Source organism: Penicillium nucicola, assembly GCF_028828085.1.
Source record: "Penicillium nucicola strain IBT 29836 chromosome Unknown utg000003l, whole genome shotgun sequence".
NCBI classification, from domain to species: domain Eukaryota; kingdom Fungi; phylum Ascomycota; class Eurotiomycetes; order Eurotiales; family Aspergillaceae; genus Penicillium; species Penicillium nucicola.
The window spans coordinates 3354155-3379999 of NW_026643127.1; the positions used below are offsets into that span (position 1 = coordinate 3354155).

Below are 25845 nucleotides of genomic sequence, written 5' to 3' on the forward strand. Positions count from 1 at the left end.
CGGCCCCCTCAGCACAAACACATATTCTCCCCCATAAGAATATCGGAATTACGTCAGCCTAACCACGTGACCATGCAGGTAGTAGATGGGTATGATGGTATACGGGTAGATCCTGCCAAGGCGCATCTACCAGTCTACCATCTACCATTCTACCAGGAAAGAACTAGGGATATATAGGACCTCATGTATCTAGTTTAGTTCTTCGTGTTCAATCATCCATTGTTACTTGTGTCTACTGTTCAGAAACCTTTGTGACTCGTATAACTTGATTATAACTTGACAACACCACGGGAAGGCCTATATCTCGGTATAGACTAACTCGGCGCTCTACTTGGCATCGCTCCTCGATACCCTCAAAAGGACTTAGCCCGTATAAGACCTGCTAGGCAGCGGTACGGTTGAGAGACAGATCGTTGAGGTTGGGAGTCGGCACGACAGGCAAGTATAACCTAAGGAATCTTCTAACATAGCGACGACCCGGAAGCAAGTGCGTAACACATACCATATTATCACGGACTAGCTACTTTTTTTATATTCGCTCAAATAAGTATAAGCTCTATATCTTCGTATGACGTCATTATCGCGTACTTCGTATAAAAGGCCAGCTGTTTAGAAAAGCATCACGTCCATCTTGAGAACTAGACCCAGAAGAAGAGTATCAATAGCACTATTCATTCCTAACTGCCTAAGATTTCCATTCCTCTATCTGCTTGACAGGAAGTCTACCGGCAAAAGACAAGTCAACCGTTTAATCCAAGCTCGAATACCCAAAGCCTTGTCGGAACCAGTCAACTGGTGGGTGCCAAAATTGGCCAGGAGGGCCCCACCGGGCGGTGTTCACACCCCAACTCTGGCGCCGCCCCGGTGGCAGTAGCGGTAATCACCTCATAACCCCGGGGGGCCCTGCCCCTAGCCGCTGACCCCCAAGGGTATCGCCCCAAGGGCGAACCTAGCATTGTGTCTTGGGACCCCTGACGGGTAGGTATCCCCACGCCCGAACGCAGCGGGTTTGCCCCTGTAATCCAGCAGCTCTCGGGCCAGTTTTCAGATTGAGATTTTCTTTCGACCTCGGACTTTACCCGAGTTTATTTTTTATTTTTTATTATTATTGGTCATGATGCCTAGTCAACAAAACAGTATTTGGACCTATATCCGCCTAGGATGATTTCTCTTGAGTGATTGAGTGGGAAGTTATTTATGATAATTTTATATCAAAATTCGAAAAGCCTGGTTGGTACGTACATTTTGTAGTGCCTTCCAGGCCAAATCTTGTCCAACCTAGAGCTTACTAGTTAACTATCTTTTCCATATGATCCTCGCCCGGGGCACAGAGGGTGAAAAGCTTGCTACTTTTTCTTGAGAAGTACGCTTTTCTTTACAGAAAATACGAGAAAGCTTCAAAGCAATAAGATATGATGTATGCAGCCATTTGTACCTGGAGCGACGACATAAAGTTCATGATAATGTTCAAGAAAAAGGCACAACACCATCCCCCGAGGCCTGACAACAACCCGCAACAAACAACCAACAGATGGCGTGCATGAACAAGAAAAAAACGCTAGCATTCACAAATTCTTTTTGACTCATGTCTTATATCCACCGTGTAGACCGAAGAGCAAATCTAGGGTAACACATATCGAAATAGGCGAGTAGCAAGTGCATAAACGCAAAACATAACACAAAAACTCAAACGGGGCTAATAAAGACAAATGACTTCTTCGTTAAAAAGATAGGGAAACGAGAAGGGGAAATCTGGACATGCAATGATAACGGGACAAAGCTAATGGATGCTCGTGCGGATGCGTCGTGGGTAGATGTAACTAAAACAAATGGACAAGGGGGCGCTAGAAAGCACAGCTACAGTCTTGTCAAGCAATGCGATATTCGGCCAAGTTCTATACCAGATAGAACCGGCTACAGTCGTAACGCATCGAGGATCTTCTTCGCCATCTCGCGGTACTGCCACATGCCACCAGAAACCTTCTTGAACTGAATACCATGCAAGGAGAAGAGAGGAACCTTGACGATCAGAATTTCAAAGCGGAGGACAAGGTTCTCTCCGGTGTCGCTCTGCACACGTGTAGTGGTTTCGCCAACGACCCGTTCGCCGGCCTGCTGGTTATCTCGTGCAACATATTCATCGGAGGCGTCCGAATTCGTGGTGAAGCTGCGATCCGGTGCTGCTTGAGCGCGGCGAAGTTTGGAGGACGCTGTGCGGGCGTCGCTCTGGCTTTCGTCATGACCCAGCAGTCCACCGAAGCTGATGCGCCGGCGGTGTCCGGAGACTGGACCCTGCCTGTCTGGACTGGGCGGGGCTACATCGATTACCTTGTCGAGATCAATGCTTGGGGCGTGTCGGCAGCTAAAGCCGCCCTTGATCTCGACATATTCAACGGCCAGCTGTCTCAAGACACGAATAATATCGGACCGAATGAGGGGTAATGGTTTGCTGCTAGTGGTCGAAACACTGAAAAGACCCTTGAGGAACACGGGCTTGGACAGATCTTCGCCTTCGTTGGCGCTCTCCAGCGCAGTACCTGCACCAGAGATGTCTGCATCGGTCTCTTCGGGGACATTAGCCTCGCGGGTAGCTTCCCGTCGAGCCCGACGTGCCTGAATACTTTCCCGGCGGGCATGACCAAGGGACATTGTGCGTGCCGTGTGTGTGCGTCCACCGGTCCTACCAGTAGGAACAACGTCCTTCTGGTCATTTGGCGCAACTTGATCAGAGCCACTGGTCGAAGGAGGCTGGCGGTCAGCCGGAACGTCAATGGCATCGGCATCGCTACTCCGTGCAGCCCTTCGGGTTCGGTAGTCAGCTGAGTTAACACTGGTTGATCTCTCCAAGAATTTGTTGGACCTGGCGGTACGATCCACCGAGTTGGGAGCCGTCAAAAGGTCCTGTTGTGGTTGACTGCTATTTGAAGAGACGCCACCCGGGGAAGGCTCCGCTCGCCGAGTCCTTCGAACACTGAAGCCACGATTGATTGGAGATGCCGAATCGGCTGGTGGTTGGACGCTGAGGGTAGGAGTGTTGGGGGTGCTTGTACGTTCACGTTCCATATCACGGCTGCGGTCTTTGGTTCTGCGAGTACTGAAGCGTCTCAAGAGACCGGCGGCGGCGCTTTCCTTCTTTGCTGGTGTGTCGTGTTGCGATATTTGGACTGCATGTGCCGATGGAGACGAGGAATGGAGAGTCTTCATTCCCTCTGACACCTCGTCCTCGCCATGGGTGCGGGCCCGTGGGCGGGATCTTCTTCCTGTATCCTTGTCTCCGGGCAGGTGGTACTGATTTGTGTGAGCGGCCTCCGGGGCCTGCAAATCAGGCACTTGAACATCACCAGGAGTCTGACGAAGACCAAGGGCTCCAGGCCGGGCTTCAGTGCGCTCACGGTCAAGCTTCTCCTTGACTAGATGGTATGTGGAGACAAGAGGACTATAAGCGTTCAACGGGTCATTTCCTAGCTGCACTGCCTCAGCCGAAGGCGCGGAGAGAGTATCGCGACTGGCCGCAGAGTTTCGCCGTTTATAGAAATCGAATACTCCGCGCTTGCGCTCTGCCTGGTTGAGTGCGGGTTGTTGTTCACGGAAGTTGAGTCTAATAGCGTGTTGATAGTCCTCTGACTCCAAGACCTTGGTTAACTGAGATGTAATGTATTCGGGAGGACCGAAATCGAAGCCAGTCATCTTCTCGATAACCTCTTGGTCCAGAGGCAATTGCAGAGGCTCGCGATGGGGAAGGTAGTTTTCCGGAGGAGAGCTGAAGCCCTTGTTCATCCATGGATGGGTCATGATTTCAGCCAAGCTGGCACGTTGCTTTGGGTCAGTGACCAACATGCGAGAGATGATGTGGCGGCACTCTGCGAAGGAGTCAGTGATGAGTACAAGCGGAGGAGTATCTAGCTGAACTAACCTGTAGAGAGCCCCGGTGGATATTCAACGACACCTTTCTTGATTTTGGCATGCAACTGGGGCATGCTTTGATCGTCGAAAGGCACCTTTCCACAAACCAAGACATAAAGTACAATGCCAAAACTCCAGACATCCACCTCAGGGCCGGTATATTGTCTAGCCTGAAGCAACTCTGGGGCGGCGAAATACAGACTGCCACAGAACGTCTTCAAGAGACTGCGTGGAGAGAAGAGGTTGCTCAGACCGAAATCAATAATTTTGATATCACCAGTCTTGCTGATCAGAATATTCTCGATCTTCAAATCGCGATGCACGATACTGTTGCGGTGACAATAATCCAATGCGCTGGCGATCTGACGGGCAAACTTGCGCGCCTGCTTCTCCTTCAACTTGCCGTGGGAAATAATGTAATCCAGCATCTGACCACCATTGACATATTCAAAGAGCATATACCAGTGGTATGATGTTCGAACGACGTCGCGCATTCCGCAGATGTAAGGGTGGTTCACCAGGCTGACGATGGCGGCCTCTCGAGCAGTTCGGATTTCCTTGGAGCGATCAGCTCTTTCTGTTTCCCGGCTAGTGCGATGTTCCTCGGTTGAGAGTCGTGGGACGATCTTGATGGCAACCTGCGACCGATGTCAGTACTGCGTTCATTATTCAAATGCGTCGACATCACTGCGCATACCTGTTCTCCAGTTTCGGTGTTTTTTGCTAATTTGACCTTGCCCATACTTCCTGCGCCGATCGTCTTACCGAGAGCCCACTGCCCTGTTGGGGTTGTGATTGTGGTCCGACGTCGAGGCGCCGCGGCAGCTGCGGGGGCACTTGTTCCGGTCGCAGACTGCGCCGGTTCCTGGGTGGCAGAAGTGGACGCCATATCGAAGCTCTCTCTTTGCCGCTGCGATGAAGGTTGTCTCTGGTGCCTTCGGGTAGTTTCGGTGCGGGCAGTTGAGGGGCGTTCCTGAGACCGGTCAGAAGACGCTTCCCGGCGAGAAGGCATCCGCGCGACATTGGAAGCCTCAAAGTCACGACGAGCTACACTCTCTAGTGCAGCATGATTCGAAGGCGGACGTCGATCATGGGAGGCAGTTTTCGAGTGCGAATACTGGGTTTGTGGAGGGGGCTGGGATGTGTTGGATGGACGGACCGCCACACTCCGTGTCCGATGGGGAAGATCAGACGGCGCTCGCGATGGGCGAGACGAGGTTGAATGGCTTCGGACCACCGTCGGTACTTTGGGTGTCGGAGCAGACATACTCAAAACAGAGTAGTTGGAAGCGGTCAAAAGAATGAACAGGAGGGGAGCAACGAGAATCGCAGCCAGGCCTTGGGGGGGCCCAGGCACAAGAACAACTTCAAGTGTACAACCCAAAGTAGGAATGCAAACACGAAGATGAAAACGAGGAAGGAAAAGAGAAGAAACGAAGATGGAGAATTGGGGGGAGAGGGGGGGGAGGAAGAGGGCTGGATTGCGGAGATGGGCCTTCGGTAACGTAACTAAGCTCTCGCGTTGATACCCAAATTATGTTTGAGGCTGGATTTCACGGGAAATTCACCCCTTTTTTTATGTGACGTTGGGTATGATTGTTTTTTGACTTAGTTCTCAAGGCTTAGGCTACTGTCTACTGTACATTAAGCCAAGTGAGCCAGAGTCCACGTAACAGCTTATTTATGGGGAGCCCCAGACCGTTAGTCACCCGCACGTGACGTCAACTATAAATATCCGAGATCTATAGCTTTTACACTACACTTAACTGGTGCTTCAAGAATGTACAGTGTTTGGCACGGTAAAAAAATAGCCTCAACAGAAGGTTCAATTGCATGTCATCAATCAGCGGTCAAAGTATGTTAATGTTAGGCTTTCTCCGTGGCAGTGTGAGAAGCAAGAGATATCTATTAATCACAAAAGAGATCTCCGTTAGAAGCCCTCATTTCATCTTATATCGGACTTCCTACTACATGATCAAATCACCACTCAGCTGGCCCAAACGTCGTCCCCGATGCAACTGTCTTCCGGATCGCCGTGTACAAACTATCCTGTTTTTCGTTAGGACCCACTTCCCCAACGGTCTTTCTGTCGGTTCACTCACCGTGGTCTCAAAGGGAGCCGTATTCCCCCACCATTGAGGAACAGTGACATTCGGCAGAGTGATGGCAAAGAAGATAAGAATGGTAGATAGAACCAGACCAGAGTCAAGTCCAGCAGCGGTGACATAGTTGTAAGTATGCCACCAGCCGCCCCACCGGTGCCGAACCCAGTAGTTGAAGATGAGGCCGAACATGACCCATGAGAAAAAGCTGATAGGCGTTGCTCTGTATAGTTTTAGTAAATGGGAAGCATAGAACAAGCGCCGTGGAGATCGATAGTCTTACGGAGGTAACCACGCCATAGCACCTAGCATTCTGTAGTGATCATGAGCACGTTTCTTTAGAATAAGGTGATATGACTTACACTGGGGCATTGAGAAATCTGAGTTTAGAGCGAGGGAATGCTCGGATCAACAGATAGAAGGCAACAGGAAGGAGAGCCCCGAGGAGCCAGAACCACTGCATCTGTGAGTAGATTGCCCCGGGGCCAAACATACGCGTGGGCCCAATGACTCCTATGAGAGAGATCAGCAAATGGATAGAATCGAAACCGGATTTAATTACCCCAGACAATGCTAGACGAGAAAAATGTCCGTCCGTTTGGGCAGGTGAAATGGGCTGCTTGTGTACTATTGCTCATCGTTAATTAGTGTCATCTCGTGTTGAATAGCAGAAGACTTACGAGCTGCAAACTCCTTCAATATTCCCCAGAGTCCAGTTCATGACCGCAATTTGCACAATACTTGCCCAAATTGTGGCAATGACTTGACACATGAAGGTAACGCGAGGTGGAATTTTCATGTAGTGGGCCATCTATTATCGAACAGGGTCAAAGATGATCGTTTATGTTGGAATAGAGCGGCGTACCTTGAGATCACCGCAATATGTTTGTCTGTTCAACAGTTAGCACAAAACTCAGCTGAAATTATTTCTCTGGTCTTACGCTTGTCCCAGGGTGATGGTACTGAAAACCTTGAAAATCATGACTCCGATGGGTTTTCCCGGAATCATGAATCCAGCTAGAAAGGGCGACAAGACATTGAGGGCTATACAGGTTAGTTCTATGCAGTTAAGATAAGCTAGAGCCAGAACTCACACAACATAATGCTCGTGATAGCGAGAATCATACAGGTCGGAATCTATCTGCAATCAGCAAAAACAAAATACCCAGGCGGTCATTGTGCAAGACATACAATGAAAACAACGGCGAGGATGATCGAGACGAAAAACGCCCACCCTGTTATCCTTGTGAGTATAGATATTTAGACAGTGGTCCACACAGGTATACATACACGGGAGCTGAGTATCATATGCCAGAACTCCAGCCAGCCCTAATGCGATAGAGGCTAGGAACAATGACACGTACCACCAGTCGGGAGCCTCCCGATATTTCTTCATCAATGTGAAATGGATATCTGCTTCTTGTTCCCGAGAGGCTTTAAATTGGTACCAAAGCTCTTTTCGATGGAAGAGAATGGCGTGCACGATCGCTGCTGTAAGCGCAGCAAAAGAAAGACCATAGTTCAACGCAAATGTTGGAGCCAAGAACATGGGCGAGTAAGCTTTGTATTTTTCTTCGTCGAATGAGAAGCCAGGCCCAAGAATTCTGGTCACATTGTAAGAATTCTGAGTGTTGTCATAAGTCGTGGAAGTGTTGATTGGAAGATAGGCAGAGTATCTACCATGGTCAGTAATGGATTGGATCCCGTCAGAGTATGTCTTACAAGGACCCAGAGTAGGATATCCCAATCGTGGTGATAATCACGAACACCACTAGTCCGATCAGAGTATTGACATGAGCGTGAACTGGCGCCAGTAGGGGGTCTTGAAGATAGGCCGAAACATAGCTGATCAGAATTAGCTTTCCACCGTGCTATTAAATCGATGCCAGCCATAAAAAGACCCACGTCCAATCAAAGGTGATGGGTATCAATGAAAGACCAGTCATTCCACCGAACAACTGATTCAAAACCACATTGTTGGGTCGGATCCCTGAAGATAAACTGGGTTAGTATGGCCAAATCTAAATATTCGCGGGCCCTTACAGGTAACAAACGCAAAGACAGACAGTCCTTGCCAGAGAACTCCAGGTACCCTATGAACTTGTCAAAACCCGAACCTAGATATTCATATACTGATGGGAGTACCCTACCAATACCAGATAAACGAAGCAGCCATCACATAGATGAAGTATCGATAACGTGAGATACTCCATCCATGTGCCTCAGAGGACTCGGATTTACTGTGGTCATGAAGCGCATTTAAGAGCGAGGTATTCGAAAATTGATTGGGCCACACCATCGCAGCAGGCCTTGAATAGTTAGTTTCGTAATCTTAATGAGGAACAAAATGCCGGGACTTACCAGACAAGAAACCGACGGAACACGCCTGCAAGTGACATACCGACTAGTTGACTGCTCAAAGTAAACAGAATCTGGAATCCCCAGGTCATTTTGAGATTGTAGAGTGCTGTTAGAAAGTGTGAGTAGATAGAGATATGTAGCAGATAGGAGCACACTTGCGCTTTGCCTGTAGTGCTAAGAGAGCATCGGTGGAATAAGCGTAAGAAATCGATACACTGAATAGTGGTTAATGCTGCCTTTCCGCAGATGGAATCCTCATTCTTACTTTGACATGATCTAAAGACGAATGTTAGCCCTATCATTACCACAGAAGTATCGCATTTCATATTACCGTGATGACTGCATGTTCCTTGATGTTGAAAGGTCCAGGGTTGAGCGTCCATTGCAACCCGAACGTATTGAAAACTTTAGTCGGCATCGTCTTCGCCCAGAAACAACCGATTGGATAGACTAGCAGCATCACCACAATAGCCGGAAATGAGATGGCAGGGCTCCTAATTTCAGATCAGAAAATGCTGAATTGCTTGTGAGTCAATACCACAGTCGGATCTTACCTCATGCTCAGGAACATGTTGAGGCCACTTCCGATAGTCACAAATATCATTCCTAGAATCCATGCGCGAACCGTGTTTGCGACCTCTCCGCCATCTGTGTTGCGCACTGCTGCACGAACCGACTCATACTGAGAGTCCTGTGCGATATCTTTCTCGAACTCGACGGCTTTTTCTTTGTCGGTCGTCTCGTGCACCTCATGGATTGCCCCCAGCTTTTCCTGGGAGAGATTCGGATCCCATTGATGGATAGGATCAATCATGTTTACCTTTTGAATGGACTCATTCTTGGAGATTCCGGGTTCTGGGGGTTCTATTCCCTTCATGATAGAGGTGATGGGAGACATGATCAATCGGCAGATGAGAATTAGGTTTGTCGCAGATAAGCTTAAACCCAAGACCAAGAAAAACCACCCACTATAAATAGTCAAGATGCGAATCCCTACATTCCCTACATTCTTCCCGTTGATAACAAAGTACCCCCTATTCGGTATAAACGCGGAGTAGGGCCACGCAGCACCCTAAGCTAGACTAGTGTGACAGATATGAACACCAGTCGGCTTGACCAGCGACAGATATACCCGATGAGGCATCTCTAGACCTCTTTATCAGTCGTAAACCCCCGCTTTGACCGGACTCCGCGTTTTTACCTATTAGACTCTCGTTTAAACCTAAGCGAACATCGGATCATCTGACTCTGTCTACTCTCAACCAGAACAAACAATCGCCAGATATCGTCAATATGGTTTCTGTCACGTCACCCAGGGGAATCGCCATCCAGCGGGCTCAGAGTAGCACCATACGCGACAGAATAGAGCGCATAACCGAGGATCTGAAGGACATCAAGAATTTTTATCCCATCGATATCTCCCCTAGGAGGACAGAAAAGTTAAACCGGTACCTCACGTCTGAGCTCGAGTTTTTGCGCGACCTTCCATTTGATCATTATGACCAAGATGGAAAGGTAGATTACTTGCTTGTGAAGAACTACCTCGAAAGACAAGTCCGGCAGCTAGTACTCGAATCCAAGCAAGACGAAAAGGCTGCACCACTTTTACCCTTTTCGGCCACTCTGATTGATTTATGCGAGGCTCGCGCTTTTGTGAAACCGCTAGATCCAAAGGAGGCTGCCCAGAAGCTCTTTCAATCACAGGTTCAGATCGCGGCCTTGCTTGACAAGATTAAGAACAACACCAGTGAATTCCAAATTGAGAAGACAGTTGCCTTCCGAGCAGTGAAAACCACAGATGCGCTTCGAAAATGTCTCAAAGAATGGTTCGAGTTCTATAAAGGATATGACCCCCTTTTTGACTGGTGGGTGACGAACCCGTATATGATGGTGGACAAGAGGCTGGAAGATGTTTCACTTGGTATACAAGAGGAACTGGTCGGCATCCAGCCAGGAAATGACGAGGCGATAGTGGGCGACCCTATTGGACGCGAGGGATTGGTCAGTGAGCTGACGGCTGAAATGATTGCATACACGCCCGAGGAAATCGTCTCGATCGGCGAAAAAGAGTTCCAATGGTGTGTCCATGAGCTCAAAAAGGCATCGCGCGAAATGGGACATGAGGACAACTGGAAAGCGGCCCTTGAAGAAGTCAAGCATGACTTCGTGGAACCAGGGAAACAAACAGATCTCGTACGAGACCTGACACGCGAGGCAATCTCGTTTGTCGAGGAACACCAGCTTGTCACCGTGCCGCCCATTGCAAAGGAAACCTGGCAGATGTTTATGATGTCGTCTGAGCGCCAAAAGGTGAACCCCTTCTTCCTCGGCGGCGAATGCATTATCGTGTCGTATCCAACCGATGAAATGGATCATGAAGACAAGCTGATGAGCATGCGTGGGAATAACATTCACTTCTCGCGTGCCACCGTCTTCCATGAGATGATCCCCGGTCATCACTTGCAGATGCACATGATTTCCCGATTCAAACCGTATCGGCGTCTATTTGACACACCTTTCTGGATTGAAGGATGGGCCTTGTACTGGGAGTTTGTTCTGTGGAATGATGCTCGATTCAAGAAAACCCCTCAGAATCGAATTGGAATGTTATTCTGGCGGCTGCACCGGTGCGCCCGGATCATATTTTCTATGAAGTTCCACCTGGGCCAGATGAGTCCTCAAGACTGTATTGATTTACTTGTCGAGAAAGTGGGCCACGAGCGTGCTACCGCCGAAGGGGAGGTGAGAAGATCGCTGAATGGTGATTACTCGCCCTTGTATCAGGCTGGGTACATGCTAGGAGCGTTACAGATCTATGCTCTTCGAAAGGAAACAGTGGAAGCGGGTCATATGGAAGAAAAGGACTTCCATGATCGTTTTCTGCAGGGAAACTGCATGCCAATCGAGTTGGTACGTGCCTCGATGCAAGATCAGCCATTGTCACGCGAAAAAACCCCAAATTGGAAGTTTTATTCGCTTTGAACTTATCCAGAGCTCGTACATAGATCGAGTTTGACGATGGGAAATGTCCAAGTTTCTGATGTTTCGATTCACTTCGGGTTATGAAACCATTGTAGTTGTAGTCCTACAAATGCACCACGTTCTAGACCAAGGTGTCTGTTGTTGTGCTCGAACCTCGTTTGATGTAGAATCGATTAGTCTGTCTCGTTTTGATTGCTATGCAAACCCACAGATCACATGTCTCATATTTCATGCAACGTCGCCGAGCACGTTCCCATTTTCTTGCTCAACTGGAACTCTAAATTCAAGTTGGGCATGTTTTCACGCCATTACAGTAGAAGGTCCCATTCCCGTCCCACTAGTGCTCATCTACAGTAGCCGACGTGCTTCCAAATCCCGGGCCATCAGATCTAGATATGATCCAAGAGAAGATCGGGGAAGCACTTGGACCATAGAGGGGCAAATAGATGATACTACTAGAAGAGAGGAAAGCAAGTTGCTGAATTGATAAATTTCTAAATCCTGGTATTATTGAACTAGTGAGAATGTAAAACTCCTAAGAAAGGTCGCATCGGCCTCCCATACTGTGTTGTACAGTTGGAGAGTAGAGACGGGGGGGGGGGGCTGGACCTCGGCGTAAGTGGTGCCTACGTCATACCCCCCCCACCAGACTGTGGCGCCCGAAGTGAATGACCTGCAGAGATCTGGACGGGCCTATGTCTGCCTTTCTTGAAAGCAGGATTCACTCCCACAATACAGGCTTGGATCTGGCTAATTACACAGCCACATCGCCTTAGGTCACTAGTGGCTTTTTTTCCTGCTTCCTGGTTGGGGGGTTCAGGGGCCGGCAGCGATTCTTGATCTTTTGGCTATGAAGATGGCTATGGAATCTCTAAGAATTGATCGTTAGAACAGTCAAGTTATTCGGAATAAGGAGGACTATCTATTGGATAGGGAGATAGTAGTGAATAAAATAGTTGAATATCATTGTGCGAAGAAACATTAGGGTAGTATTGAACATGTGGCACTTGGTTTGCCTCCTAGATTCTACCATATTCCTTGACGGCAATGACCGCATAGCTCGTCCATGGAAATCCATGAGTCTATTCGCAACCGACTTGAGGAACTTGGCCGATTTTGCACTGTCCCTCACAGACGTCATACTACGGGTTTGTGGGTCTGGGGATACCTTTGAAAGTGAACTCCATAATCTGGGGGGGGGGGGGTCTCGATTAGGTCGACGCAAAGAAGACATACCCGCACCTACAGTACAGTAATTCGCGAAGCTCCAGTGAGTTCAATGGAGCGTAGATCTAATACGGTAGAGAACAATCGAATCTTCGATGTACCCTACTGCTGGGATCGAAGCCACCAATCAAAAAGGATGTGCAAGGGGTACAGATGATTCTCTAGTGATGTCAGGAAGCTTGAAGCCGGCGGATTTTGAAGAAGCAGCCACCTCTCTCGTATAGTTCCAGGGTTGAAGGGCCAAACTGGGCGGAAACTGGGATGATCCGTTGTCCGATGACGTAATGACATCATCGCTCTATGCCAGCTTCAACATAAATAGCCCTTGTCTGTCGCCTCTTACTCTTCTTCTTCATCCAAGTCAATCTCCAATATTTCACTCTACCAACCAACCAACCAACCAACCAACCCAACTCTTTCATAATGGAGACCGTCAAGGTTTGTGGCTCTCACCTCGCATCACTCTTCATCTACTAACGACGATACAGAACGCCGCCAACTATGTCGCTGAGACCGTCCAGGGTACTGGCGCCGAGGCTTCCAAGGAGGCCAACAAGAACGTCGCCAAGAGCGACGAGGCCAAGATCTCCACCCGTGCCAGTGCCGCCAAGGACGCCCTTGTTGACAAGAAGGACGAGGTCTCCCACAACACCAAGGCCGATGTCCACAAGGGTTAGTGAACTTTGCATGACACCCCTATATCCTTGCATCATAACTAACACCATTGCAGAGGCCGCTAAGCAGTAAATGTTTCGCGATCAATACCCTTGATACCAATCGACCATTTCCTAATGTGGCGAGCTACTTGTGCCACCATGGCTTGCTCTTATGATTCTATGTAAATAGCGAAATAATACCACATAACGTCGCCTTGACATTGAAACTGTTTATTTCTCATCGTAACATTACGTATATCAACACCATATCAACACAAAACAACTGCAACACTGAGAAGTTGAAAACACATATTGCCATCAATATACATGTCCTGTTGTCACACAGTTGACTATTTTAACGTAGAGCAAAGTGCTAGGTCATGTAGTCACGGCTCTATATCACCATGTTGTCCCGTGAGTAAGTCGAGGAAGGTATAACTTAATTGTTCTTAGACGAGCTAAGTTACCTATACATAATGGGATCCCACAACACCATGATAATAAACATTTGCACTTATCCGGTAACAAGCTTATCTCCGAAAGAAATTTACATCATGTATTTTGTGCATGCAGTAATCGTTTGTGCCCACATGAGAAGTAATATATAGTTATGTACAAGTGCAAACGCAAAAACAGAATTACCGAGGCCTAAAAGAGGCGACATGAAATAGCCGTCAATGATAAAATAAGCATTGGCGTCAAGATAATTCGGACGAATATTAGAAGTGGAGCTGCAAGGCGACATCAACTCTGACTATCCCATATGGGGTGTGTTTGGGGTAATATATCCTTGAAAATAGGCACAAGACTATCCAATCGCACGGGCTTGGTTAAAAACGAATTCATGCCGGACCCAGTAGCATCGCGTTGCACGTCGGCTTGCGCAAGGCCAGTCAGGGCGACGATAGTTACTCGGTCATTGGTCGCTAATGTCTTTTCGAACTCGCGGATTCGCCTTGTGGCCACGAGGCCGTCCATGACTGGCATGGAAATATCTATTGGGTTTGTTGGCACCTGGAAAATTGCTGTATGACCTGAGTGACGACTTACCCATGATGATAATGCTGATATTGGAGGCATTGGCCTTGAAGAAGTCTAGAGCTTCTTGTCCGTTTTGTGCAAGTGCGTAGTCGCATTTTAACCTTTTCATGAACGCCATCAAGAGCCGTAGGTTGATATCATTGTCATCCACGAGTAGGACAGTCATGGGAGGTACAGGTTGAGATTCGGCTACTGGATCGAGATCCTTCGCTGGAATTGAGTGTTCATCCGAATCAATAAGAGAGAGATGTGAGCCATCCCCATGATCTGATAGTTTTGGGGGCCCAGACAAAGCCCCGAGAAGCTGACTGGGATTAGTTGTTGAATCTTCTGGGTTGTCAACCTTGATCACTTCACTGTAACCACTGATAGGAGTATTGAGAGACAAATTCTTTTCGGAATCATCATCGGTGGCTAAGTTTTCGATGGGCCTTGGTCTTTGTTCTTGCTTGACATTGGATGAATCAAGGCGTTGCTGTTGACGCTTCATGCACAATTCCAAAGTATTTGCCAGCTTGTGAGGCCCGCATGGCTGACTAATGAATTCGAAGACGTCTGTATCCCCTCTTATTTGAGCGTGTGTGGACATCGAGAGCGCAATCCTTGGGGTCGAGCATATGACAATAACAGGCGAAGTGAATTTGGTATTTGGGCCAGGGGCAATAGACTTGATTTCCAAGTTCCCGAGATCTAGGAATTCATGGGGTGAGATGTAAACATCACAATGGTCGAACTGCATCTGCGACGGCGCTACCAAAGAAACGCTCATGCCAAGCCAATCTCGGCATAGCTTTTGCAAGGATTCACAGCATGCAGTATCCAGTTCCGAGGTCCCTAGACCTAAGATTCCAATAGTTTTACCTTGAACAAGTGTTTTCGTCATTGAAACAGAGACGCGAGTATCCAGGCCGTCCGGAGTATCGAGCTCGGAGGCGTGATCAAGAGTCACGACAGTAATGACCTCAGTGCCGACATGTTGCTCGGAGTTGACGTGAACAACACCACCAAGCGATGATACGATTCGACGCGTGATGTTAAGCCCAAGACCATTGCCGGTTGTCATGCTGTCTTCTTGAGAGAACGCAGTGAACAATCCATTCCTAAGATAGTCCGGGTCAATGCCACATCCAGTGTCTTTGACTGCCACCGTGACCTCGGACCGCGAGACCTCACCACTCAATCTATGTTCGACTGGGGTTGCCTTCAAAGAGACATGGATATATCCGGCTTGGGTAAACTTGAGAGCATTTCCAAGGATATTACTAAGAATCACATGCCAAGCTCCAGGTCGAGTTGAGAACTTCCAGCTCTTAGCGCACTCAATGTCGAGAATCACTTTCACTCCCGTCTGGGTGATGACTGGTTTTTTTGGTAACGTAAATCCAGAAATGCCACGGAGCGGAGAGCGTGAGTTATCAAAGAAAGTGAAGCCCGAGAAGACTGATTCTATCACATCTTCTACGGCAGAATCGAGTTCGAAATAAGAGTCAACATCGACCTTTCCATAGGATGGACGCTCCTTGGTGGGATTGGGCTCTGTAAAGGACTTTATCTGGCCTCCGCCAGGTGTTTCGCGACGGAGTTCGGCCGAACGTCGTTTATGCTGGCATACTCGAGAAGTTGATTGATTGAACCCAGAAGCGTGAATGCACAGGCCCCAATGGTATGAACGAACCCACGTTGTAGCGCATCGGTCATAGTATCGCTCAGGAGCTCTGTAGTACCGAAAATTCCATGCAGAGGAGACCTCAGCTCATGACTGAGACCTGCAAGGAGGTCCGACTTTGCCCGCTCGGAGAAGTGGGCACCCAGTCGATGGACTTCAGCCATGACACTATTTCCCAATGCCGATAGAAAAGACAGTTCATCGTTATTTGTAAACACACGATAGGGCGATCGTGTCCAGGTAAGACTTCCCGAGTACCATCTCCCTTTATGTGAATCCCACAAGGGCGAGAAAACGATGCTTCGGGAATCTGGGGCGAGTTGAAGAAGTGCTTTGGCATCCTGGCGCACTAGAGCGTTTTGTGTTCTTTTGTACTTCTTGCCTCCAGTACGTCGGACGAACTTTTTGGAGTGCCCATCACTGGTGTCATCTGACGATATTACGCCGTTTTCGCCATAGTTGAAAATCTTTCCTCGCGGATAACGGCCCAGAAGTCCCCCAAGGAATGACTCGGACAATGAAATATCATTGTTCTGGTTTGATTCCTGGCTGACACTGGAAGCACTTGACGTTGAGAATCCAAGTATCTGACAGGGATCCAACGTGCCTTTGCCCGCAGAATTATTTTCCAAGTATGGCACACCCTGCTGTTCAAGGCCTTCTCGAGGAATGGCCTCGTCATCGGTTGAAGAATAAGAGGCACTCTCGACACCACTGCTGTCATTGTCGGACTTGACATCGTTGACCAAAGACTCCTGAGAGCGGAACTTGGCATCAAAGAAGACCACCGCTTCGACTTCAATGCTCTCACGAATGAGGTTGGCTGCGCGCGAGAATGTCTCTTTCACTTTGGCAGTATAAGTTTCCCGCGGTGATTGTCGCTCATCAGCATGTGTGATGGCTTCCCGGGTTGTCTGGTCAAAGTTGGCTTGGGCTTTAGTATCTCGTTTACTGAAATCTGCATTGGCCATCGGTTCAGCTTTCTTTTTGTCGAGTTGAGGGGTCTGATTCCGGGGAATATGAAGATTGTACGGATGGAAAGGCAAGTGACTGATAGGGCCTTTTTGTGCCATGGCCAAATGCATGTCGTGAGAAACTTGCTTATCCTGTTGTTCTTGGTTTACATGACCTTCTGACATGTCGTTGTTGTCACTCTGAAGGCAAGGGCCTTCGTTTTCATTAAGCCACGAGTTGCGCAAACTCCCCTTCCCTTCCAGAAAGCTCCCAAGTCCAACAACCATTCGCTCACTACGGGCATGCAGGCTTCTCGCTCGGCTTGTTTCCAAATAATTCATGACTGTGGTCCCCACATCAACCAGGAATTTCAACAGATCCGCATCCAGAGGATCGTGCGGTTTATCGTCAAGAATTGTATAAGCCCCTATCACAATGCCCTTCGGACTGATGATAGGGGCAGAGGCAATAAACCGAAGATTGGGAAAAGAGGTGACATCCGGGTGGTCCTTGAACTCATCATCTTGCGTAAGGTCGGGCACCACGAAGACTCGTTCAGAAGGAGTTTGTGTATTTGCAACGGGCTTCAAGACAAATTTGCAGAGACTCCGCTCATATGAAACCGAGCAGCTCCCAAGCCAAAGCTCATCCCGACAATTATGATCTGTGTCATCCTGTAGGCTCAGAGTTCGGGTGGCTTCCGTGAGAACGTGCTGCTCGTTTCGATTGAATAGCGATATCAAGGTTCGTTGGGCATCCAGTCGCAAAGTACCCAGTTGAGCGAAGGCTGTTAAAACAGGATCCACCGACGATCGTGCGACAAATTCTTTCGACGGGGTAATGCGACCGACATGGCGAAGGGCGCGCGCTTTCAAGTGGTACGACGGTAAGTACCTGCGGAAGCAAGTCGTATCGTTAGCCTATGGCGTTTGGCAGCGGTTGATTGCCTAGTTGAGAAGGATCTTGAGACAACCATCACTGGTAGAATTACTTATAGAATTCACGCTCGCTTGATGTCCCAAAGCTGGGGTACTGAGCGTTTCGTAACGAGGTCGGGCGTGACATTGCGCCATAGAGTTCGAGACGATCATGCGCGTGCAGTACAAGTGCTATACACGGACGTGTTGCCTTTCCATGGAGCCCTTGCAGAATAGCAAGTAGGGCACAGGTTGCGAAAGGATCGAAGACTTCCAAAATTCGGAGGAATGAGAGCGGGGTGCGGACGGAGAAAGCTTCCAGGGCTTAGATAAGTGGTGGCTTGCAGCCCACCTGAATGACCAGGAGAATGCTGATCATTGGTCCGATCAACGCCTACATTGGGAAGAATTTCGATTTCTCTGGTATGTTTCACCTCTGTAGCATTCTGATAGAGTAGAGAAAGAAGATCTCGTACTCCTATCTTCCATATTCTCCCTTGACTCCTACCATCCAAGAGGATTGCAGCATTTCTATACTTCGCCAACTTTTTTAAGGCGGCAGAATCAGGCCGATCTTTACCTAATCAAACTTTTTTCCTGCATATTCCACTTAGGGAAGGCGGTGGCGGGTGCTGGTCTGGGCAACGTATAGACACGATAGACTTGGAGATGTTGGGTTGCGCCATGTTGCCTGGATCTCAACCTTCGATTCGTGCCGATTTATCATCGCAGGCGTGTGATATTTGCAGAAAACGCAAATCGAAATGCAAAATCTCCCCACGGTCGGCTCATATACGATGCGGAAGATGTGAACGACTGGATCTATCATGCACATTTGTGCTACCCTCCAAGACAAGAGGTCCCAAACGGCGGTATGGAAGTCCCAAGGATCTCAACCGAGGGAAGAATATGTTCTCATGTCTATCAAGGTCTTCGGTCGGAGTGCGGTCTCAGATGCAACATAATCCCACAGTTTCATATCGAACCGACAGTATTTGTGACCGAGTCCTCTTCAAGTCTATCATGCAAGACTACCTCGATTATATCTATCCTATGGTCCCAGTAGTACACCGACCCTCATTCAGAAAGGCCTTGCGAGAGGACCAAGACTCGGAGAATGATTCGTGCTTTGCACTCATGGTATCCATTGCGGCCTTGGTCGTTGCAACAATGCCCAGCAGGTTTCAAGCCTACCAATCTGAGATTTTATCCTCCAGGTTTTCTTCCCGGAAAGAGTTTGTGCATTTTTGCTACGCCAAATGCGTGGGAATGCGGACATCTTCCTACTTCGACGAGCTTGGCTTTCAAAAGTTTGCCGTTTCGTATGTTTTCTTTGCGGCATTTTTGCAACTAGGAGACTACAACTGGTCCAGAATGTTAAGTGTGGAGGCAATGCAAATCGCTCGCCTTTTGAATCTTCATCGAATATCCGAGTATGAAGGCCTGAATTTAATTGAGACACAATTACGCAAAAAGGGCTTCTGGCTTATGTTTTACAGCTTTGTGTGTGTATTCTCAAAAACTTCAGCCGTTGCCCCTGAACACTAATAAAATCTATTTTCATCAGTCACGCTCATCTACAGAACCTCCTCGGAGAGCGGCTGACATACTTAGACCCAACTTTACTCTGTTCAATCAACCCCGAGGATCTCATGCCCCTGGATGTTGAGGATGAGTTCATATTTGAGTACGAGGTACTGACACCTACATCAAACAAGCCATGTCTCGTTACGGGCTTTATCCTCCATTCACGGGTGTTTTGGGCTGCCATTAGAAGCTTACGCCCAGACCCAACAATGGATGAGCCATGTCCTTGTGTCAGAGCCAAAAATCCCGACATGGAAGTCGTATATTACCAGAATCGCTTCCACGGTCTAAAATCCGTGATCGAGAATATTCCACCATCTCTACAACAAGCATGGACTCCAAACGATGAGGAAATAAACAGTGGTGATACAAGCGATGCAGAAGGAAGCATGAGTCCATTGCAATTCTCATCCATTCGGGCCAATCTGCATGTCACTCATCTTTGGCTCCAAAGTCTAATCTTGGATCAACTGGACGCCGCGCAGTCCCATCGGCAGAGACAGTTTGCAGCAGGTGGTTTGGATCAAGAGACAGCAGACCTAGACCAAAGAGCTCTTTGGATGGAGAGAGAAAATATCTGCCGGCAGCTTTTCTTCATTCTTTTCAACTTTCCACCTCTGAGCTTGGATGCCAACGGTCTACATCTAGTCAACAAAGTGCGTGATATCACAGCCAGCCTTCTCGCATGTCCATTCCACCCCGCCGATCCATTATCCAAGCAAGCGGCTCAGTATATCCAGCATTCAACTGAGATACTATCCAGGTTGGACCGCAGCGAGGGTATGAATACCATGCATCTCCAAACATGGGTCGACACAGATCGGCTGTGGAGATGATTACGAATTCGGGAAAAGCTGTATACCCGTGCAGGCAATATAATTTAGAATACCATATTTGCCATGAAATCCATTACATTAATTCAACCTCCGCCACTTTGTACTATGGAACAGATACATTGAACAGAGAAGCTCAAGTGGGCACCTCCCAGCTGCCAGACCAGAACACTGTTTCCTCCAGCTCCAAAATTTCCTCCAAAAAGGTTCCACGGCTGCTTGTTCCAACCATGATTTTATAAGCGCCACCGTGACTGCACCAGCTCCCGCTCTTCTCATCCCAGAAGCTAGTGGCACGAACTAAGTCGAGTGGAATTGTCACAACTTCTTCGGTGGAATTTGCAAGCCAACACTTGCGGAACTCCTTCAACTCTTTCACTGGTCGCCTGATCGGAGGAGATACTGGGGCGACATATACTTGAACCACTTCTGCACCAGCCGTATGACCAACGTTCCGAAGCTTACACTGAATTTGGAGAACGTTTTCAGAAGTTCTGATCAAGTTCAGATCTGAAAGCTTGAACTTGGTATATGAAAGGCCGTGTCCGAACGGGAAAAGTGTCTCCATATCCAATCCATCATAATATCGGTATCCCACGTATACATCTTCGCCATACAGGACTCTCCCACCCTCAGAGCGGTAGTTGAAATACGTGGGATTATCTTTCAGGTGCCGAGGGAATGTGAGGGGAAGCTTGCCGGACTGTTCAAAGAGAGCGATCATGTTAGCTTGGGATATCATCGAAGTAATCAGGGGCGCACTTACGGGATTCACATCTCCGAAGAGAACATCAGCAATACCATTGCCCGTCTCATTGCCTCCGTACCACGCATGCAACACAGCCTTGGCTTTATGGATCCAAGGCATCTCCACTGGGGTTCCGCTTTGAATGACAATAGCAGTGTTTGGGTTCGCATCCAGGACTTGCGAGATCAGCTCATCCGTATGGGGAGGCAGGCTCATATTTGACCTGTCTTCACCCTCTGACTCCCATTCGGCACTTAGTCCATCCACTAGGACTACTTGGTCCACATTTGAAGCCACTCGTACGGCCTCTGCAATGCCCTCCTGTGGTGAGAGTCGCTTGCAGGCACCAAACCGGAACCCTCCGTGCCCGAAGTCTACCACGCCGGGTACTCGGAATGTGCTAGTCTTGCCACAGCCCCATTGAGCATGAATTTTGTACGTTTTGCCAGCCTCAAGTTGTAGAGGTTCTGTCTCTTCAATGGTACCGCTGCCGAAGAAGCTTGTTCCTGCTGTCTGAACATCTGCGTTGTTGATAAGAAGCTTGTCGTCAACGTAGAGCTTTCCGGTTCCGTGGACAGTGAGACCAAAGTCATAGAGTCCTGATTCTTCGGGTACGAAGTAGCCCTCTGCATCGGCGTACCAAATTTTCTCCAACTCTGGGTGATTATAGTCCATGAAGATAATCATCGAATCAGTTTCATGTCGTGTCTCAAGTGGTCTCCTGTTCGACATCGCAGGCGGATCATTGAATGTTTTTAATGTGAATCCTGCGTCACCTGCATCGGTATGCAGGCGCTTGCCGAGCAATGGCAGCATCTGGTGTCCATACACTCCCTGTGCGAATTCAACTTCCCCCAAGGCAGAATTTGAGATACCTTCGAATGGAGTAACGGTATAATAGGGATTCAATGCCGCACTACCACCTCCGCAGTAGGTGGCAATCTTGGAGTTGGGGCCAATGATTGCGACCTTTTTGCTCTTGTTCAACGGAAGGACCTCATCTTCGTTCTTCAGCAGTACAATCGCCTCCGATGCGATCTTCCTTAGCAGCCTCCGGTCTTCCTCCCGGTTCAGTTGTGTCTCAGGTGCTCCCTCGGGGACACCCGATTTGCTAGCTTTCTGGACTAGCTTCAAAACGGCTCGCACTCGCTCATTTAATGTTGCGAGAGGGACTTTGTTTGAATTTATCGCGTGCGTCAAAGCAGAACCACGCCATCTTGGGGGACCGGGCATCTCGAGATCGAGGCCTGCATTCACGGCCTCGGACGTACTGTATGTTCCAAACCTTCGAAACGGTTGCAATTTTGTCAGTGGTTTTATACTTCGGGTTTTGAAAATCCTGACACTCACCAGTCACTCATGACCAGCCCATCCCAGCCCCATTCACCACGAAGGATATCTTGTAACAAGAACGAGCTCTCGGCTGCATGTACCCCGTTCACTTTGTTGTACGCCGTCATGATAGCATCAGGCTCTCCTAACGCGATAGCAATCTGGAATGGCAACAAATATATCTCTCTCATTGCTCGATCGGTGACGATCGAATTGACCGCCATGCGCTCATGCTCCTGATCATTGCAAACGAAATGCTTCAGTGTGGCACTGATATTCTTCTCCTTCAGACCTTTGCAGTAATGACCAGCAAGAATACCCGACAGGATCGGATCTTCAGAATACGATTCAAATCCACGACCTCCCAATGGACCCCGGGGGATGTTGATGGTTGGACCTAGTATAACGTGTGCGCCTTTCGCTTTTGCCTCTGCGGCAAGCACATGACCGATGTTTACGGCGAGATCTCGATCAAATGTGGCTCCAATCGCTGTGCCGCATGGCAGACATGCTGCTGGGATGCTACTGAAGAAGCGAGTCCCGCGCACTCCATTGGGTCCATCGGATACTCGAATCGAGGGAATCCCTAGTCGCGGGATAGGAACGGTGTGCCAAAAGTCCTCGCCTGTACATCGCCCAAGGATTAGTGGTATTACTCATATTCTAGTTGACGGAGTCTATCTTACCAGTCAATAGAGCGACCTTTTCATCTTGTGTCAGTTGTTTGATGAGCGTCTCAATGTCTGCATCGGCAATTTTCGCAAAAGCGCTGTCCACCTTGACGGGAGTTTCAACGGACGGCATTCTGTCGCCTTAGGGGTAGGATATGAAGAAGAAGCAGAATAGGAAATTTTCAACAGAACTACATCATATCAGACCATCCTTTGTTCCGAGAAATCCCGTGCAGTTCCATTTTCCCCATCTTGTCGCATATGATGTCGAACCCAGAGAGACAAGCGTCAACATCCAACCGTGGAGAGTATTCCCATAGATCTGCGCCTCCAATTGGACGCCAACTGTGGATTTCTCCTTTTCTCCTGTTCTTCCTTTTCTCCGTTTCTCCGTCTCCGTCCCAGCCGATGCCGACCCCAGTCCCCAGTCCTCCACGTTTTCATCCCGCAACTTCGTTGCCGGTGGGGAATCGCGAGGTGTTCAGGTGAATGGGGTTTGGAATGTAGGATCGATGATGGTTGTTACTTGCAAGCTATTGGTTCATGCCTTCTATCCCCGCCAATCTTCGTCAGTTTATGCCATGTTAGGGCTCGGAGGAACAGACGCCACGACAAAGACAAAAATCAGGACCCCGACTTCTCTATGAGCCCATCGGGAAATAGCGGTATCTGGGGTTGTCTCGGGTTCGAGTGATAAAAGTCTCTCTTGACCCCGAGGATTTTTAGTAGCAATTGTTCTCTTTCCCACTACAATCTGTGTTCTATTTTCCTGCAAGTTCACACTATGGGTTCTGAGCAGGGTGCCAATACTAGTGCACCTGCGATAGTTGACCAACTGGCATCCGTCACTCCCTCAGCTGCAATTCCATGGTGGAAGCAACGACACCTTCTTCGTCTTAATCTCACCATTCTATCTTTAGTCTTGTTCTCATCTGCCAATGGCTTTGATGGATCATTGATGAATGGTCTTGAAGCCTTGGACCAATGGAAAGAGTTCATGGATCATCCGTCAGGCTCATGGCTTGGTTGGATCAATGCCATCTACTGGCTGGGATGTGGTGTCGGATACCCCACGGCCTCCTGGATTGCCAACCGCTACGGACGCAAGCCGGGAGTGTTCGTAGGCTACTTCTTTTTGGCCCTTGGCTGTGCTCTACAAACAGCAGCGCCCAATGATACCGCCTTTCTGCTTGCCCGTTTCTTCCTGGGCATTGCCTCTGCTCTCTTTGGAAACGCTGTCCCCCTTCTCATCAATGAAATTGCCTACCCGGCTCATCGTGGCATCCTTAACTCACTCTTCATGTCAGGATGGTATGTTGGTGGAACAGTTGCTGCTTGGGTTGTGTTTGCATCGCGCACATATTCGTCTTCATGGTCCTGGAGACTTCCATCCCTCCTTCAGGCCCTGGTCCCGTTACTCGGTCTGCCAGGTTTCTTGCTTGCCCCTGAGAGCCCTCGCTGGCTGGTTTCAGTTGACCGAGAAGAGGAAGCTCGTGCTATTCTCGTAAAGCACCATGCTGCAGGTGACTCCTCATCGCCCCTTGTCAACCAAGAATTTCAAGAGATCTTGTTGACAATTCGGGCAGAGAAGGAGGCCAGCAGTGGAGGATCATACGCCGAAATGTTCAAGACTCCCGGAAACCGCCGTCGCTTAATGATCTCTATCACGTTGGGCATGTTTGCTCAGTGGGTTGGGAATGGAGTCATCTCATACTACCTGTCCCTGATTTTGACCTCGGTCGGAGTCACTGAAGTTCGAGATCAAACCCTCATCTCGGCCTGCTTACAGATGTGGGATCTGGTATTCGCCGCCCTTGGTGCATTCTTGATCGATAGATTGGGACGCCGGCCCCTATTCATGGCATCGGCTTCTATCATGTTCGTTAGCTATGTGCTTGTTACGGCTCTTTCAGGATCTTTCGCGGTTACTGGAGATACCGCGACCGGCGGTGCTGTCATTCCATTCCTGTTCATCTTCTTTGCAGGATACTGTATTGCTCTGTAAGTCTTTCACATTTATCAGACTTTTGCTCCCATACTGATAACTGCTTTTCTTAGGACACCTTTCCTCACCTCTTATCCCTGCGAGATCTGGCCATTCCGTCTCCGCTCCCGCGGCCTCACAGTGACATGGATTGCTACCATTGTCGGCATGTTCTTCAACACGTTTGTCAACCCCATTGCATTGGGTGCGATTGCATGGAAGTACTACATTGTGTTTGTTGTTGTTCTGTTGGCCTTCGGTGTCACCGCCTACTTCTTCTACCCTGAGACTAAAGGGTACTCATTGGAGCAAATTGCTGTCATATTTGATGGTCCAGATGCTCTCGTTGGAACAGGTCCAGAGGAGAAGCTTGGTATTGATGCCGCCGATGATGCTAAATCTGGCTCATCGGCCGTTCACAATGAAATGGCATGATGGACTCAACAGGAATTCAGTATGTAGAACAATAGTATTTCATTTGCTTTTGTGATCCAACTTCCTGTTCGGTTTTTTTCCAAGGTTGCCTCCTACATTCAGCAGTGCCAAGCGTCAATGGATGTTCTCGTTCTGTCGTTGCTCTATAGATACGCAGAGCTTATACTACGGATGACGACTGACATGAGTGATCTATAACTGCCAATGTCCTAGCAAGGTTAAAAGTATAGCTGTCATCATCAAATTTCCAACACAAAGCAAGCTGCTTCTGTCTTACACTTCTGGAATTGTTGCTTTGTACTCCAATACAGCTGGAGACTTCACGGCTCCAACTGAAAGCCCATAAAATCTGGCAGAAGGGGCTATGATGGATTGATAAGGAATCGCAGATCCCTTCCGTGAACATCATCAATAGCAAGAGAGCTCAAGATTTTAGTATGAATCTC

The 25845-nt window shown here is 48.6% G+C and overlaps 8 protein-coding genes across 8 annotated transcripts; 4 read left to right on the top strand and 4 right to left on the bottom strand.

The window, feature by feature from the left end:
- Nucleotides 1-1914: 1914 nt before the first annotated feature.
- Nucleotides 1915-5170, bottom strand: kin1 (putative serine/threonine protein kinase Kin1; the record flags this gene model as incomplete). Its single annotated transcript, XM_057127253.1, has 3 exons — nucleotides 1915-3860; nucleotides 3914-4541; nucleotides 4601-5170. The coding sequence occupies 3 exons, from the start codon at nucleotides 5168-5170 to the stop codon at nucleotides 1915-1917; spliced, it is 3144 nt and encodes a 1047-aa protein (XP_056986143.1).
- Nucleotides 5171-5883: 713 nt separating this feature from the next.
- N7511_004829 (uncharacterized protein) lies at nucleotides 5884-9264 on the bottom strand (the record flags this gene model as incomplete). The annotated part of the gene is made up of 19 exons (XM_057127254.1): nucleotides 5884-5952; nucleotides 6006-6228; nucleotides 6289-6318; nucleotides 6368-6518; nucleotides 6568-6632; nucleotides 6686-6816; nucleotides 6871-6895; nucleotides 6947-7049; nucleotides 7100-7142; nucleotides 7197-7240; nucleotides 7296-7681; nucleotides 7728-7850; nucleotides 7911-7995; nucleotides 8049-8098; nucleotides 8156-8314; nucleotides 8367-8540; nucleotides 8632-8642; nucleotides 8698-8860; nucleotides 8921-9264. 19 exons carry the CDS (start codon nucleotides 9262-9264, stop codon nucleotides 5884-5886), a joined length of 2379 nt encoding a protein of 792 aa, XP_056986144.1.
- Nucleotides 9265-9659: 395 nt separating this feature from the next.
- On the top strand, nucleotides 9660-11348 carry N7511_004830 (uncharacterized protein; the record flags this gene model as incomplete). Its single annotated transcript, XM_057127255.1, has 1 exon — nucleotides 9660-11348. One exon carries the CDS (start codon nucleotides 9660-9662, stop codon nucleotides 11346-11348), a length of 1689 nt encoding a protein of 562 aa, XP_056986145.1.
- Nucleotides 11349-12998: 1650 nt separating this feature from the next.
- N7511_004831 (Glucose-repressible protein Grg1) lies at nucleotides 12999-13322 on the top strand (the record flags this gene model as incomplete). The annotated part of the gene is made up of 3 exons (XM_057127256.1): nucleotides 12999-13013; nucleotides 13064-13247; nucleotides 13306-13322. The coding sequence occupies 3 exons, from the start codon at nucleotides 12999-13001 to the stop codon at nucleotides 13320-13322; spliced, it is 216 nt and encodes a 71-aa protein (XP_056986146.1).
- A 653-nt stretch (nucleotides 13323-13975) lies between these two features.
- N7511_004832 (hybrid sensor histidine kinase/response regulator) lies at nucleotides 13976-17957 on the bottom strand (the record flags this gene model as incomplete). Its single annotated transcript, XM_057127257.1, is given in 4 exon segments — nucleotides 13976-14265; nucleotides 14282-15883; nucleotides 15907-17786; nucleotides 17884-17957. 4 exon segments carry the CDS (start codon nucleotides 17955-17957, stop codon nucleotides 13976-13978), a joined length of 3846 nt encoding a protein of 1281 aa, XP_056986147.1.
- An 875-nt stretch (nucleotides 17958-18832) lies between these two features.
- N7511_004833 (fungal specific transcription factor domain-containing protein) lies at nucleotides 18833-20232 on the top strand (the record flags this gene model as incomplete). Its single annotated transcript, XM_057127258.1, has 3 exons — nucleotides 18833-19131; nucleotides 19183-19314; nucleotides 19377-20232. 3 exons carry the CDS (start codon nucleotides 18833-18835, stop codon nucleotides 20230-20232), a joined length of 1287 nt encoding a protein of 428 aa, XP_056986148.1.
- A 133-nt stretch (nucleotides 20233-20365) lies between these two features.
- On the bottom strand, nucleotides 20366-23113 carry N7511_004834 (beta-glucosidase; the record flags this gene model as incomplete). Its single annotated transcript, XM_057127259.1, has 4 exons — nucleotides 20366-20932; nucleotides 20996-22262; nucleotides 22328-22934; nucleotides 22996-23113. The coding sequence occupies 4 exons, from the start codon at nucleotides 23111-23113 to the stop codon at nucleotides 20366-20368; spliced, it is 2559 nt and encodes an 852-aa protein (XP_056986149.1).
- Nucleotides 23114-23764: 651 nt separating this feature from the next.
- On the top strand, nucleotides 23765-25399 carry N7511_004835 (uncharacterized protein; the record flags this gene model as incomplete). The annotated part of the gene is made up of 2 exons (XM_057127260.1): nucleotides 23765-24981; nucleotides 25039-25399. 2 exons carry the CDS (start codon nucleotides 23765-23767, stop codon nucleotides 25397-25399), a joined length of 1578 nt encoding a protein of 525 aa, XP_056986150.1.
- Nucleotides 25400-25845: the final 446 nt, after the last annotated feature.